Source organism: Coloeus monedula (genome assembly GCF_965178545.1).
Source record: "Coloeus monedula genome assembly, chromosome: 19".
Lineage (NCBI taxonomy): Eukaryota > Metazoa > Chordata > Aves > Passeriformes > Corvidae > Coloeus > Coloeus monedula.
This window is the reverse complement of record NC_138799.1, coordinates 2,059,134-2,075,455: the sequence shown is the minus strand read 5'-3', so window position 1 is coordinate 2,075,455 and position 16,322 is coordinate 2,059,134. Positions and strand designations below refer to the sequence as shown.

Below are 16,322 nucleotides of genomic sequence, written 5' to 3'. Positions count from 1 at the left end.
TGGCAGAAGGAAAGTGACCAAGAGGTTCACATTTTGTGCAGCCCTCAGGTCACTTTGCTGCCTAATGACATCCTCACTCTTCCTCTTCTATCCTCCTGTGGAACTCCCGGCTCTTTGCTCGGAGCTTGTTGACCTGTGACTCTGCAATGTCAGCCCGCTCCTCGGCTTCCTCCAGCTCGTGCTGGATCTTGCGGAACTTGGACAGGTTGATATTGGACAGCTCCTCCTGTGTGGGGAGAGGGAGTCAGTGGTGTGGAGCCCAGGGTAGGGGTTTCACACCTCTTGCACCTTGGCTTTGTTGGGCTGCAGCTCTTCCCTAGGGGGAAGGCACAAATCTCCATCCCCTTTCTACCACTGCTCACACCTCAGCCTCACACAGAGCTCCTCTTCCTTGCCTTTAGAGAAGATCCATTGTAGAAGGAGCATAATGGGATATGAACATAATTCTGCTCTGGTATGTAGGAAGGAAGCAAAATGGGCAGCTGGAAATCTGATTTTTATAGCTGGGGAATCAAACTGGATGAACTACATCTACAGAACCTTAGGTGAGGTAACGAATTTATGAGAGACAACAATTCCAAGAGGTCTCCTCACAAATCCCTTTAACCGAAGCCAGAAGCCCTACTCTGTGCTGGGCTGTTTCCACAGTGAAGAACCCATGCTCAGACAATCATAAATTCAGGGGCTGCAGGACTTCCCTCGGGGCATCCCTGACTGCTGCATGCCTAGACACAGGCAAAGGCTCCCTGTACAATTACAGAATCATAATGCAAAGTGGTTTGGGAGGGGACTTCCAACACCTTCCCTGTCTGCTATCAAAACTCTAAAAGTAAGTTATTTTCAAAATTTCTTAAGACATTGTAGTACTGATATCAGTCATAAGACCCTTACAGGTTGCTTTGTTACTCTAATGCAAAAAATGCTATCTGCATTTGCCCTCCTCTTTAGTCTTCTTAGTGACTCTTTGGCAAGTCTGTTTTATGACCCTTTCAGAGAATTTGAAGAACTCCATTATTGATGACTGGCATCTTCCAGCTTTCTTGTATTTGTCTCCTCAATGGCCAGACTACCCTCTGGGAAAGTGGTTCTTGCCAAGCACTCAGAGAGATACTTACAGCCTCCTCAGATTGTCTCTTGTAGGATTTCACTTTCATTTGCAGCTTGTCCACCAGATCCTGCAGCCTGAGGACATTCTTCCTGTCTTCCTCAGACTAAAGTGGTTGGCAAACAGGAAAGAGAGTCAATTCCTGGTGCTACATCACACAGGATTAACAATTGCCCTTGGCGATGGTGTGTGCAAAATGTGGCTTGCTGTGAGCAAACGCTGTCAGAGCAGGACACCTCCTGCCTTACCTGGTAGGTCAGTTCCTTCACCCTCCGCTCGTACTTGCGCACACCCTTCACGGCTTCAGCGCTGCGCTTCTGCTCAGCATCAACCTCCCCTTCCAGCTCCCGCACCTGCAAGGACAAGCCCATCCCTGCAGCTTCCCTGGCAATGTCTCTCCAAGGACAGCCTCACTCACCCACAAGCCCAGCCCTACACACCCTGGCCTCCAGCTTCTGGATCTGCTTCTTCCCTCCCTTCAGTGCCAGCTGCTCGGCCTCATCCAGACGGTGCTGCAGGTCCTTCACCGTCTGGTCCAGGTTCTTCTTCATCCTCTCCAGGTGGGCACTGGTGTCCTGCTCCTTCTTCAGCTCTTCTGCCATCATGGCCGCCTGATCAGAGCAAAGGGGCAAAGCTATTTTGGGGCTGCAGATATTTGGGGCACAGGACATTCACCATCAGCAATGCCAGGAATGTCCAACTCACATCTGTGATGGCCTTCTTGGCCTTCTCCTCAGCATTGCGGGCTTCCTGGATGGTATCCTCCATTTCACCCTGGATTTGGGCAATGTCTGTTTCCAGCTTCTTCTTGGTGTTGATCAAGCTGGTGTTCTGTGCAATGGGAAGGACACAGCAAGAGTTGGATTCTACAACCTGCCATGATAAACCTTCTGCCTGAGCAAAGTCTTTCCCCTTCCAGCTTCCTACTCTTATTTTGGAAGTATTGTTACAATGGTTGTGTACAAAATGTCAGGTGTGGCCTTGGGGGATGGATGCAAAGCACGCCTTTCCTTGTGGACAGCAGTAGAGAGGCCATTCTAGTACTGCTGGTGCTCTGGTATATCTCAGCCCAGTGTGTTTGGTCACTGTCAACTTGGCTGTTTGCTCCCTGCCCTGACCTGGGTATGAAGGAGCTGCACACGTTCAGCAGCATCCAGAAGCTCCTGCTCAGCCACTTTCCTCGACCGCTCCGTCTGCTCCAGGGCTGCCCGCAGCTCCTCAATTTCAGCCTGCAGCAGGTTTGCCCTGCGCTCCACCATGGCCACCTGCTCCTTCAGGTCCTCCTTTGTCCTGAGAGCATCATCCAGATGGATCTGAGTGTCCTGGAAAGAGAGACAAGAGGAATTACCAGGTGTCAGTGTTCACTTCCATGGCAAAAATGTCAGGGATCTCATTTCTCTTTCTGCAGCTTTGCTGAACAGACCTTGAGCACTGCCTGAGTGTTTCTCAGGTTCTTCTGTGCCTCTGCAGCCACACGGTTGGCATGGCTCAGCTGGATCTCCATTTCATTCAGGTCTCCCTCCATCTTCTTCTTCAGCCTCAGGGCTTCATTCCTGCTCCTGATCTCAGCATCCAAGCTGCTCTGCAAGGAGTCCACAATTCGGAGGTGGTTTCTCTTCAGCTGTTCAATCTCCTCATCTTTCTCTGCTATCTTCCTGTCGATCTCAGACTTCACTTGGTTGAGCTCAAGCTGCAGGCGCAGGATCTTTCCCTCCTCATGTTCCAGGGAGGCCTGGGCAAGTGGACACAAACATTGATAACGTCGATAAACCTGCTGCTTGCTTTTCAGGGAATGACAGAATATTTCCAGAGATCTCAGCTGTCTGCACTCCCCAGCCTGAACACTGGGGAACACACAGGGCCTTTTGAGGCCTATTTCCTCATTTATTTACCGCAGACACCACTGATTATGGCCACATACCTCAGCCTCTTCCAGAGCAGCCTGGATTTCAGATTTCTCCTGCTCAACCTGCTTCTTGACTTTCTCCAGCTCATGAATTGCCTTTCCTCCCTCAGCAATCTGCTCCGTGAGGTCGGAAATCTCCTCTGTGGAAACAAGGATCATTGGCATGGTCAGGCACAGAGCAGAATGGCAAGGGCCCTGTCCCAAGGTGACAGGCATCTTTGCAGACCTGCAGGCACAGACCCATGAACAATGGTGGTAATGGCTGATAGTGAGAAAGCCCAGTGAGGAGCAGAGGGCCAGGGACTTACGCTGCAGGTTCTTGTTCTCACGCTTCATTGTTTCCAGGTGGTCCAAGGACTCCTCATAGGCATTCTTCATCTTGAACAGCTCCGTGCTCAGAGAGCGCGACTCCTTCTGCGAGGCCTCCAGCTCAGCCTGCGTTTCCTCATACTTCTGCTTCCATTCTGCCAGGATCTGAAGAGAAACGGGGTGTGAGTAGGGATATGGCAGTCATGGGGGAATGCTCTGGCCAGGAGACCTGGTGCTGGAGGCCAAAAGACCTTGTCAAAGTTCTTCTGCTTCTTATCCAGAGCAGCGCAGGCAGCATTGGATTTCTCCACGTCAATCATCAGGTCCTCCACTTCATTCTGCAGCCTCTGCTTTGTCTTTTCCAGGGAGGCACATTTGGCATTGACAGCCTCAACTTGTTCCTCTGCATCCTGCAGGCGTTGTGCCAGCTTCTTTCTGTGAGACATAAGGTCAGCTCACATTTAGTACTGAGGATCCACTGTGCTTTTTACTATAGTGTGCCTAATCATTTTGCAGTTTGCAGTCACACAGTGCTAAGAGCTACGTTTATGCTGTCCTTAGGCTTTGCCTTTATTATACCACTAAATACTTTTACAATAAAGTTTCACATTTTCTATTGCTCTTCCCCAAATCAAAACCATTCCTCATAATATTGTGATGTTTCTCTTGCAATGTCGCCTTTGAATTTTCAGCCTTACTTTTCTTCTCCACTTCCCCCACGTACTTGGCCTCCTCGAGCTCCTCCGTGCGCTGAATCGCGTCCGTCTCGTATTTGGTTCTCCACTGGGCCACTTCGCTGTTGGCCTTGGACAGGGCGCGCTGCAGCTCCCCCTTGGCCTCCTGCTCCTCCTCATATTGTTCCCGGAGCAAGTCACAGTCGTGGCGAGCGGACTGCAGGGCGTGGGCCAGGGCGTTCTTGGCCTTGGGAGACGGTTGTGTTGGGACAATGAATTTCCCATGAGACAGTAAAATGATAGCTTGATGAAAGTTGTTGAAAAATCTTTGATTATGACATTTAAAGTCAGACCGAGAAAAAATGGCATATTGATTCCACATTTTGAGAATCTTGAATGCCTTCTCAGGAGAGATGATGGGTAAATTCTAAATGACACCTATACAGCTGTGAATCATTGAACCCTTTTAAATACATTCTAAAGCTTCAGCTGCCACTGTAAAAAAGTAGACTAAGATGTGCATCTTCTTTTTAAATACATCTCAATCTTTTTTTATATATCATCATAAATCTGATTACAGACCTAAAATTGTTTTTCCCTGTCTAAGTATCCACATTGGAGGGGATGTCTTTCTCAATTTACCACACCAGAGAGGGAGAAGGAAAAATTTCTCACCTTTCTTGATAGCTCAAAAATTAAAATAATACAGCTAATATTCTGATTTTATGTGAGAATTGGAAATATCCTTAAAGAAAACAGATTCCCAATCCAAAATCAACGCCCTACAGGAAGTACTTTTACCTTTATTTCTTCCTCTAAATGTCTCTTTAGTTCCTCAATCTGTTGAGTGAATGCCTGTTTGCTTCTGGATAACTGAGATATCAAACCATCTTTTTCTTCCACCTGGCGGGAATATTCACCTAAGGAAGTTTACCAAAAGACTACCATTTAAAATCAACACTAAATCAATATTTCTTTTAAGCACAGTATATCAGCTTACAGAGAATAGATTAATTTGAGTAAAACATCAATTTTTTTCTCATTATCATTGGTTACAGGTTATTCCATTCCAGAGGGGCATAGGGGTGTGTTACCTGACTCGGTCTGCAGACGAGATCTTTGAAGATTGAGGTCATTGATCATACGCTGATGCTCTTCTTCCTTGGTCTTAATCTCACTCAGCTGATCTTCCAGTGTGCGGCACATCTTCTCCAGATTTGCCTGTGTTTCAGCATATGGAAAGTGATGAGTGAACCGTTCACTCTCTAGAGGAGGCCAGGTGCAAGAAGTTGTGTTGTATTCCTCTGGGTTAACAAGCTTATAAGAAATTTGTGTACCTTGGCTTTGGAGACAGACTCCATGTTGCTGGCCAAGTCATCAATCTCCATCTTCAGCTCACTCTTCTCCTTCTCCAGCTTCTGCTTCACGCGTTGCAGGTTGTCGATCTGCTCCCCCAGCTCAGCGGTGCTGTCCGCGTGCTTCTTGCGCAGGGCGGCAGCCGTGGCTTCGTGCTGCAGCGTGGCCTCTTCCAGGTCACGGCGCATCTTCTGGAATTCTGCCTCACGCTTCTTGTTCATCTCAATCTGAGCTGCTGTCGCCCCTCCTGCTTCTTCCAGGCGCTCGCTGATCTCCTCCAGCTCCCTCGACAGGTCAGCCCGATGCTTCTCTGCTTTAGCGCGAGAGGTTCGCTCTGCCTCAATCTCCTCCTCCAGCTCCTCAATACGGGCCTGGAGAACAGCAGGGACCCTTCACACCCGTGCCCTCCTCCTGCCTGAGCTGAGCCTGAGCAAGGGAGGGGGAGGAACAGAGACTTGCCTGCAGCTCCTTGATCTTCTTCTGAAGTTGCACACCCAGGGCTTGTTCATCCTCAATGTTGCTCTGGATCTGGCTGATTTCAAAGTCTTTCCTTTGGGCAAAGTGAACCGTGTTAGAGCTCAAAGAAAAAACACAAGTGCTCCAGCCCAGCACTCAGGTGTCCCACAGCCACACTTACTTCTTCAGTTTCTCATCCAGCTGCTGCTTATCATTCTCCAAATCCATGATGCTGTCCTGGGCCAGCTTCAGGTCTCCTTCCAGTTTCCTCTTAGCTCTCTCCAGGTCCACGCGCAGTTTCTTCTCTTGCTCCAGGGACCCTTCCAGCTAAACACAACAAGACCATCAGTGCTCTCCCAGCCAGGTCAGACTCCATACCTGTGCTGTTCCTGCGCTACATCTGTGTGCTTACATCGTCCACTTGCTGCTCCAGCTTGGTCTTGGCCTTGGTCAGTGTATTGACTTTGTCTTCTTCTGCCTGCAGGTCATCCAGCGTTTGCTGATGGGCCTCTTGGAGGGCTTTCTTCTCTTTTGTCAGCTTCACAATAGTCTCATCCAGGGCTGCCATCTCCTCAGTCAGGTTTTTCACCTTTGAGAAAAAAGGAGCAAGCACAGATAGAAAATGGTGCTTAAAACTATAAGAAGAAAGGTCTTTTCTGGAGTGCGAGTGACAGGTTCTGCCTCATACCTTGTTTTCGGTGGCGTGTTTTTCCTTCTCCACCTTGGCCAGTGTTAGCTCAAGGTCATCAATATCTTTCTTCAGCTCTGAACATTCATCCTCCAGTTTCCTCTTCTTGGCTGTCAGCTCAGCATTAATTTCCTCTTCATCCTCAGCCCTTTCAGTCACCTCCTTGACTTTGGCTTCCAGCTGGATTTTGGTTTTGATGAGCTGGTCACACCTTTCCTCAGCATCAGCCAAGCTATCTGCTTCCTGGTAGGGAGACAAATTTTATGGCTTCTAATGTTTTGAAGTTTCTCTGCTCTGCCTCTTTATCACTGAGTAGCGGCTGAACTTGACCTTCAACTTCAGCATCAGAAGAATCTTAACTGCTAGTTAACAAGCAAAGAGTGGATGGCTTTTCCTGGATCTGCATTCACAAGTACCACTTTCAAGTGTAGTTTGCATTTATGCTGCAAAATTAATTCATTGTTCTACATCCTGTTGAGGATCTACATCTGCCTCCTTCCTCTCAAGGCAAGAGCACTGACTTGCACTTGAAACTCCCTGTTTCTTTGCAATGGCTGTCAGAGTGCTCACCACATCACTGCCAGAATTTGTTTCCTCACCTTCACACACATATGATGGATAATTCCCTAAATGTATGACTTTTGTTCTTCTCTAGTCTGATCTTCTGTTCATAAAGGACAGTCTGAATGTATAAACTCATTTTCTGAGTGATAATTTAAAGGTGATAAACTCACAGCCTGTACTTGGAGCTGCAGGTCATTTTTCTCCTGCACAAGCTTCACCATTTTCTCCTCCAGCTCCTTCCGCTTTGCCTCAGACTTTGCAAGCTCTTCCTTGGTTTTCTCAAACTCTTGTTTCATGTTGGCCATCTCCTTCTCAGACTCTGCACTCTTCAGCAAGGGCTTGATCTTGAAGAACAGCTTCATCCATGGCCAGTGCTTGACATTCATGAATGCACGGATGTTGTACTGGATGCAGAAGATGGACTCCCTGAAAGATAAGTCAAATTAATATTCAATATTTATACCACGATGACACAGTAATAAGCCAAGTACAGTGAACCTAATTTGAAGAGAAGTCTACCTCCTCTCCACCATTCTCTGGTACTCCACTCTCATCAGGAAGCCCCTGCACCTGGCCTGGGTGCGGGTGATGAGCTGTGCCAGCTTTTCATCCCTCATCTCCTCCAGGAGTCCCAGCAGCCCAGCTTTGAAGAACACCTTGGGAGAGGGAATGTTGCAGCACATCATTGTCAGGTAGAGCAAAGCCCAGGGACTCAGTGAATGGAGAAGTTTGTACCTTGGTGTGCCCAAATTTGTACTGGGTGTGGTCCACATCGATTGAGCCAAGGAGCTTCTCAGAAGCCTTCTTGCTATCGATGAACTGTCCCTCGGGGATGGCACTGGCATTAAGCACCTTGTATCTGTGGAATTAAAGGAAATAGGAATGAAGACAATGTCAAGTCATGAGATTATTCTGTTTACTGAAACCAAGAGCAATGTTTGCAGCAGAATCAGGCAGAGGAAGTTGGTATTTCATTCCTCCGTACTCAAAGACCCTGGCAAAGCTCAGTTGTGTGATGGACAGCAGTTGGTGAGGACACCTGACTTACGTCTTCATTTGATAGCTCTCACCTCTGTTTGAAGTCAGCATAGAGGACTCTGCTGGGGAACCCTTTCCTGCAAATCCTGATCCCTTCCAGCACGCCGTTACAGCGCAGCTGATGCAGCACCAGCTCGTGCTCCATGGCACCTGGCAATGCAGAGCACAAATGAATGGCACAGGTTGCAGTGCAGAGGAGAATGGATGTATCAGAGCAAGAATCTTTCTGCTTGAGCATCTTACCAGGTGTTTTAGTCTCATTGGGGATGATACAGCGCACAAAATGGGGGTGAGTGCTCCGCAGATTGGTCATCAGCTTGTTCAGATTCTCCTAGAGGAACCAATTGGCAGTGTGAGTTTCCTGTATCCAGTGTTTTATGCACCAAGCCTAGGTAATGATTTTAGAACTTCTCAAGCTGTGTTTTGAAGCACTTAGATAAAGCCACAAAACCCAAAAATTTCTTCTATTTGAAGACACTGAAGACACATTTTTAGACTGAAATCCTATGCTGCTATTGGCTCAGTGAAAACTTATATATAACTTCAGTCGTTCACAAAGAGCAAATTACTTAGATTTTTCATATTCTGCCTTCAGAAGTCAATCTACTTAAGTTTTTAAAAATGGAGATTTAGTCCAATGAGGTAACTATCTCCTTGAAAATTATTTTCAACTCCTCAACAGAAATGCAGGAATATTAATATTACCATTCTAGTATGACCCAAATATATAAAAATATGAAGATCTGAATGATATCTGCTAATAAAAAAAGTAGCAAAGAAAACTACCATAAATTATTAGATTTCCATGATTTTGAAGACTGAATGCTCGTTTTTGGACGTATTTGCAATGTTAAAATTGACCCTGGAAAACCTGATGTGGAACTTCCAAAGAAATTTACTCCCTTTATTGTCACTTAAAATAGCTCTTTCAAATTTAATATTAGCTGACCCCTTATCATCAAATTTCAGAAATAACAGATGCAGTACTGTACCCGGAAAAGAGCTGAGACGGTCTGGAAGGAAGAACCCTTCTTCTTGCCTCCCTTCTTGCCAGCACCAGCCTCTGTGAATTGCATCAAGAAAAACAAAAAGTTTTAAAATTAGCATGAAACAACTTTAAATGTTTAGTGTTTATGGCTTTAATTCTGTGACAACTGTCCCACATTGAAAATACGATTTCCACAAAACTGACCTGCATCTGCTCCACCATAGTTGGCAAAGAGTAAAGCCAGGGTCTTCACAGATGATTTCTGGTACAGCCCAATGACAGTTTCATTCAGAGGGTCCTTGTTCTTCTCCAGCCAGCCAGAGATGTTGTAGTCCACTGTGCCAGCATAGTGCACCAGGGAGAAGTGGGCTTCAGTCTTGCCTTTGGCAGGCTTGGGCTTCTGGAAGTTGCTGGACTTGCCCAGGTGCTGGTCATAGAGCTTGTTCTTGAAAGAGGTGTCAGTTGCCTTGGGGAACATGCACTCCTCTTCCAGGATGGAGAAGATGCCCATGGGCTGGGAGAGATTATCACAGACGAGAGGGAGAAACAGATTAGAATGGACACACCTCTTGGCAGGAAAGTTGCTAGAGTCAGAAAAGGAAGCTGTTCCCATACTGACTTTAAGTCAGAGAAAATCAACTAAAGCTCAACTTTTTTCAGTGTTGCTGTTTCATTCCAAAATTATGGAAATGTCTTTGCTGATGAAATTATTGTAGATATCACGATATAAAATACTGTCCTCTCCATAAAACCTGTTAACTGATAAGGACTGTTTACTGATAAGTACTTAGAAAACATGACCACATTTTTCATTTCATTTTGTAATCTGGCAATGAATTCTCTCACCAAAAGTTCTGATATCTGAATATGACCTTCAAAAACACTTCTACGCTCTTGCCGCTTTCACAGGGTATGTATTTGAAGAAACCAAAATTTTCTCACATGCTTCTTAATTGTTTCTCTTGGCAAGTATGGAAGACCTAATATATAATAGACATGAACAGGAAGGATACCTTCTCAATGAGCTCAATGCAGGCAGCCAGGTCCATGCCAAAGTCAATGAATGTCCATTCAATTCCCTCCTTCTTGTACTCCTCCTGCTCCAGCACGAACATGTGGTGGTTGAAGAACTGTTGCAGTTTCTCATTGGTGAAGTTGATGCACAGCTGCTCAAAGCTGTTGAACTGCATAAAAAGACATAGAACGCTTTCACAGGTCAGTGATAATACCAAGGTGTTTTCTTGTGCAATCCTAATTCACCATGGCTTATATTTTAAATACAAGTCCCCTTCCTGTGTAGTTTTCCTTTACTATCTCTCTAGGATAGGCTTTGTACTTAGAAAAGAGAGGTTTCTAATTTAGAGCAAATAGAAGATTAGTTTTCTAGTCTATCATTTTGCCAGGATTAGAAACATGATTCCAAAAGCCCTACAAATAAGTGTAGGGAGATACACACTTCTATTAAACACATCTCAAAATTCTTAATTGTTGTTCTACAAAAGTGCTAGGAAAACTGTGCTCCTTACATCAAAGATCTCAAAGCCAGCAATGTCCAGGACACCAATGAAGTACTGCCTGGGCTGCTTCGTATCCAGCTGTTGGTTGATGCGAACAACCATCCACAGGAACATCTTCTCATAGACAGCCTTTGCCAGGGCACCCACTGAATTGTTCACCTAAAGCATAGAGAAAGCTTTGGAGGTTACTATACACAGCAGAGGAGAATCAATGGGAACCACCACAGCATGCTCCACATTACCATATTTTTTCTACCTGCTGCACAGTCTGGCCCTTGGTCACGTATTCATTCCCCACCTTGACTCGGGGGTAGCAGAGGGCCTTGAGCAGGTCTGCTGAGTTCAGACCCATCAGGTAGGCAGCCTTGTCAGCAACTAAATGCCAGAAAAGACAGAAAAGTAGATATTCAAAAATTCCTAAAATTTGGTACTTGACAGACTGTCCCTAAAGTGTTCTCCACAGGGTTGCACAACAGTATCTGTCATAGCCACAAAGCTAATTTCTCTCTTGTGTTCAGGACTCAGAGTACATAACTCTGTCTGAACATCAGTTTCTGCAAACGTTCTTCAAGAGAGCTCATTGCCTTTATCCTTTTTCAGGCTTCAGTATGGAACTTCACACTTTCTAGTCATATAGCAGGAGGATTTATCACTCAGAAAGATGGAGGTGTGGACTGTCCTTCCTGCTGTGACAGAGGTTAATGAAGTACACATTTCACGTCAGAATTCCCTCCAACAGGTGAGGGTGAAGAGCAGCTCAGCCTTCTGTCCTATTAGGGCTGAACCATTCACTACTCCATACTACAGCAGAGGTTGCAAGGTGTATTTCAACTTAAGTATGATCAGCAATATTATAGCAATTGACATGCAAGTTTCCTGGCTTCCTGTCAGTGTACACTGGAGCTCTTATCTATGAAGTAGTCACAAAGGAAAAACACAGGTATCATTAAAAGAGATAAATGCCTCAACTGTTATCTAGTCATGGAACAACTACTCTTATTCTTAGTTTATACATTTAAAGCCTGAAATCTGCCTGAGTTCTTATGTAATAAAGACCTCTTTTGGAAAGTTTGCTGACTCTGCTGGTACCTTCGGTGCCATCAGGCTCTGCCTGCTCCTCACGCTGCTTCTGCTTGAACTTCAGGTTCCCATAGTGCATGACAGCCCCTGTCAGCTTGTAGATGGCTGTTTTCTCGTCTGGAGTGAAGCCCAGGATGTCAATGGCACTCTGGCAACAGAAACATAAATGTATATATACCAGGGCTCAAATCCACCAGATGATCATTTGGTAAAGTTACTCACATCTGTGGCCATCAGCTCCTCCTGATCATCAATGCTGGGGACAGTGATCTCACCTTGACTCACAAAGTGGAAATCATAAGGGTTGGTGGTAATGAGGAGCATGTCTGAAAGCAACAGAAGGAGAAAAACAAGCTTACTTAACACAATGAACTATTGCTCAGTGATCTTCCTTCAAAAAAAGTTAGTGCTCCTTCCTACCAATTAGCTCCGGCTTCTTGTTGGACATGATCTGATAAAAGATGTGGTAGCTTCTTTCCGCCTTGAGCTGGAAAGTGACTCTGGACTTCTCCAGCAGATCTGCCCAGGATGGTAGGACAGAGTCAAGCACAAGAAGTGGGGAAGGCTGGAGGGAAGGGGGATCAGGCCAGAAGGGTGTCTTACAAGTTTCAATGTCAGCAGAAGCCAGCTTGCCTGTGGCACCAAAGTGGATTCTGATGAATTTACCCTGAAAGCAGCAGGAAAGTAAATCAAGACCTCTTTTACTAATCCAGACAGCAGGGATATTCAAATTGGTGTTGACAGGGGTCCCAAGTAATGACTTACAAAGCGTGAGGAGTTGTCGTTCCTCACGGTCTTGGCGTTTCCAAAGGCCTCCAGCAGTGGGTTGGCGCTGATGATTTGATCCTCAAGCGTTCCCTGCAGAGAGACAATTATTGCTAGTTATCCTTTGCCAAAAATCATGTCAGGAACAAAGGAAAGCATTGACCCCAACATGTGTCTACTAATTTACCTGCATTTTGCCTGATGCATGTTCCTCCTTCTTCTTCTCTCCACTGGCTGCAATTGTTGCAAAGTACTGGATGACACGCTTTGTGTTCACAGTCTTCCCGGCACCGGATTCTCCGCTGTCAGAGCCAAGAGAGAAGCAGAGGGTGCGTGGTCAGGCAGGAGGTCCCCTGGCACCGGGCAGCCCCGCAGGGACCCGCGCAGGGGCTGTACGTACGTGATCAGGATGGACTGGTTCTCCCGATCTGTGAAAAGACAGAGATAAGAAACCTTTTCCTAGTGCTTATGAATAACAAAGAATTCAAGAACTAGGAGAAAAAGAACAGAGATAAGAAACCTTTTCCTACTGCTTATGAGTAACAAAGAATTCGAGTACTAGGAGAAAAAGAAGAACTGAAGCTTTCAGAGGATCCAGGAACAGAAAACAGCAAAAAGTGCCCAGGGAATTCTAGTGGGTACTTTTGATGGTCCCAGCAGTACTTCAGCTATTAGCAACTGGTTCCATAAAGGAATCACTTCAGAGAAACTTCAGTAGTCTTATGCCTTTCCTGACATTGTCTTTTCATCAAGCTACTTATTTCTCTCTTAATAGGCAAGTACAGGTAATAAAAATACTGAGGTTGTAATTTTTTTGTATGTAAATTCTTCTGAAGCTAAAAGTTTCTTGAATAATCTCCTGGAAATCTGGAGGAATCAATAATTATAGAAACATCTGAGCAACATCCCTCACCCTTTTCCACCTCTATTTTTTTAATCCCTATATGTACAGAAATTATGCATTCTTGAGATTATACATTGACAACATTCATTTTCTATTTTTCTACTCTGACTGCATTTACCAGTGTCTAAGAAAAGAACAGGAGAAGAAGTTCTAAAATCCTGCACACCTTTTATTTCAGTGCCTATATAAGGAAGAGAAAAAAGAGGTAAAAGGAAGAGGAAAAAGCAGAAAGGAATTTTTTGAAGTTGCTCAATTTAAATGTTAAAAGCTTTATTTCTTCCTTGATGTTGTTTTATGAAGTTCACTTTTCACTATACAGTGCAATTGATTTATAGTTGCAGCTACAGACTGGTGTAAGACTTCCAGAGATTGTTAAAGGCTGCATGCAATTTAGATCACGTGGCCATCATCTACATAATGAAATTCATTTGCATAATAAGTGCCTCAAGTGAGATCTCTGTTTCATTTGTTAGCACTGATGCTTAAATATTTCATTTGACATTATGCGCATTGTTTATAGGGTATGTGTCATTTCACTGTATCCTGTACTCTCTATCTCTAAAACTAATTAATGATTAAGATATGTAAATCTATCCATATATGTAAGATTCCATTATAGGCACAAGGTCTACACAACAAAATAGGTGGTTTCTTTCCAGTGAACTTATTCCCTCTAGATTATGTCCAGGCCTTTACTGTTTCTAACGGGAACACAGACACTCAGCTCACACAGACCATTATGAGTTAAGTGCATTAATCTTCCATTAATTTAACGCACACAATTTTTTTACGTGTGGCACCATATTTCCAGAGAATACCCTACATTTCCCTCTACAGACAGACAATTTTAAGAGCAGCTCAAAGGAAATCAAGCACTCACCAGTCAGCATGGACTGATAGGCGTTGTCAGAGATGGAGAAGATGTGTGGAGGGGCCTCCTGGCGCTTCTTGCCTCGGTAGGCCAACACCACCTCCGGGTTGTACACCGGCAGCCACTTGTAGGGGTTGACGGTGACGCAGAAGAGACCCGAGTAGGTCTGCAAGGAAGGGACACAGCACGTTGGCTTCCCCTGAGCCTGGCCCAGCACTTCCTGCCGCTGCCCAAAGGAAGCTGCTGCTGCCACTTACGTAGATCATCCAGGCTGCGTAACGCTCTTTGAGGTTGTACAGCACAGCGGGTTCGTGGAGGTGGGTCATCATGGCCATGTCCTCGATTTTATCGTACTTGGGAGGGTTCATGGCGAAGACTTGATCATCCTTCACGGTCAGGGTCTGTCAAGGAAATAACAGATCCACATGTATCACCTAAAAGCTCACAGCAGGGATCAAATGTTGTCCTTCAGTCTTGTTTTTGACTCACCTCGCCTGCTTCAGTCTTGACAGTGACTTTGCCCGATTCCCTGCTTGTGATTGTCCCTTTCACAAAGGATTCTTTGGGATGAGCCACAAAGACAGATGACTTGGCATCAAAAGGTTTGTTCTGGGCGGCAATTCTCTCCTTTTCTGACTTTCGGAGGTAAGGAGCCGCCTCCCCAAAAACAGCCATCTCAGCATCTCCAGAGGCCATGTCTGCACTCCAATGAAAGCTCGTGAGCAGAGGTGTCTTGGGGAGAAAAAAAAGTTATGGGTCATCCAGAAGAATAATACAATCTATACCCATGAGAAAGCTCCTTGCTCTTTAGCTAATAAATTCCTAGTTAGTCTCCAAGATAAGCTCTTAAGAAGAAACCAATTAAATCTACTTTGAAATTAGAAGTACCCTAGTCTGACCCAAGAGTAAGACTTAGACAACTACAACATGTAGATCTTGTAACAGTAAATAGAACAACTTCTGAATATTGAGTACAATTTGGTAACTCACCTTGAATTCTAACCAGATTTGAGTTTTTCACATAAAAGAATCTACAGTCATAGAAAAATCACTCTCTGTTCTAGTCCTTAATTATGATCAATGAGTCTTCAAGAGAGTACTTTCTTGCTTAAAATATTACATTTTGTATTAAAAATTAAAAATTACTTCACTTTTTAGATCCTCCTTATTTTCAACTATCTAGCCTAAGCAAATTTCGCTGAAATATAAGAGGATTTATGAAAAGAATTTTTGCAGCTCTTTAAAAGTCCTGTCCTAGAATGTAGATAAGGAATGCATTATTCAGTGTATTACCTTTGGAGAACAGCTTGTATCCTGGAATATGGCCAACCCTGTAAAATAGGAATGGCAGTCATTTCTTTTTTCTGACCAGAATTCCATAGAATATTGTCGATTGAATATAAAGACATGCATCAAAATTACATTGAAAATTTTTGTTCACATGGGCACTCCCCCACGGAAAGGGTTGTTAGAGACAGAAGAAATGAAACAGGATATTGCAAGGACATTGTTCTCTTTCTTCAAGCTCACGAAACGCGTGCACTTACCTGGAAGCCTTCTGCAGAGACAGGCTAGACTTGTCTCTGGGAGATTTTATAGTGTCTCGTCTGCAGATGCTGCAGATGGTCCCCCTCTCTTCGGTCAAAACATTTCTGGCAAACCTTTTTTGGCCAAGCATTGTCTGTCAAACTAAGGGCATAATTGTCACTTGATTTAAATGATATAATTAGAACATTTTTATATCTTACTGACTACGTGAATACATCTATAAATAATTTCTCAAGAGTGTTAAGGAGAGAATCTAGACTACTCAAGGCACTTAGAGAACTTGCATGGTTCTATTGCTGCCTTTCTCAGTGATTTGCTCCTTGACCCATGGCAGTTTCCTTGGTATGTTTATGCCACAACTTTTCAGTCATGTAATGGTGATGACAACGCCTATGATGCTTTAGGAACATATGCATTGAGAGGAACAGGGAAAGTATGTCAAAAACTAGCAAATAATATTAGGAGTCACTTTTCAGTATTCTCTAAAAAATATTTTCAGTATTTTCTAAAAAGCAGGAAGTAAAAATCTGTTACAGCCGAGTTTTTTGTATAG

General features: G+C 44.6%; 1 protein-coding gene across 1 annotated transcript; it reads right to left on the bottom strand.

The window, feature by feature from the left end:
- Nucleotides 1–14,937, bottom strand: LOC309580109 (myosin heavy chain, skeletal muscle, adult-like). The gene is made up of 37 exons (XM_082293863.1): nt 14,711–14,937; nt 14,479–14,622; nt 14,231–14,387; nt 12,847–12,874; nt 12,634–12,748; nt 12,447–12,539; nt 12,285–12,348; nt 12,102–12,200; nt 11,904–12,007; nt 11,691–11,829; nt 10,858–10,976; nt 10,611–10,760; nt 10,098–10,268; nt 9,271–9,598; nt 9,089–9,159; nt 8,129–8,427; nt 7,794–7,917; nt 7,578–7,714; nt 7,229–7,484; nt 6,495–6,737; nt 6,219–6,395; nt 5,988–6,133; nt 5,810–5,900; nt 5,332–5,721; nt 5,089–5,215; nt 4,796–4,914; nt 4,045–4,241; nt 3,572–3,755; nt 3,320–3,485; nt 3,027–3,151; nt 2,529–2,837; nt 2,224–2,427; nt 1,811–1,936; nt 1,546–1,716; nt 1,354–1,458; nt 1,116–1,211; nt 1–226 (listed from the first exon to the last, which is right to left on the bottom strand). The coding sequence occupies exons 1-37, from the start codon at nt 14,915–14,917 to the stop codon at nt 74–76; spliced, it is 5,934 nt and encodes a 1,977-aa protein (XP_082149989.1). The 5' UTR covers nt 14,918–14,937; the 3' UTR covers nt 1–73.
- Nucleotides 14,938–16,322: the final 1,385 nt, after the last annotated feature.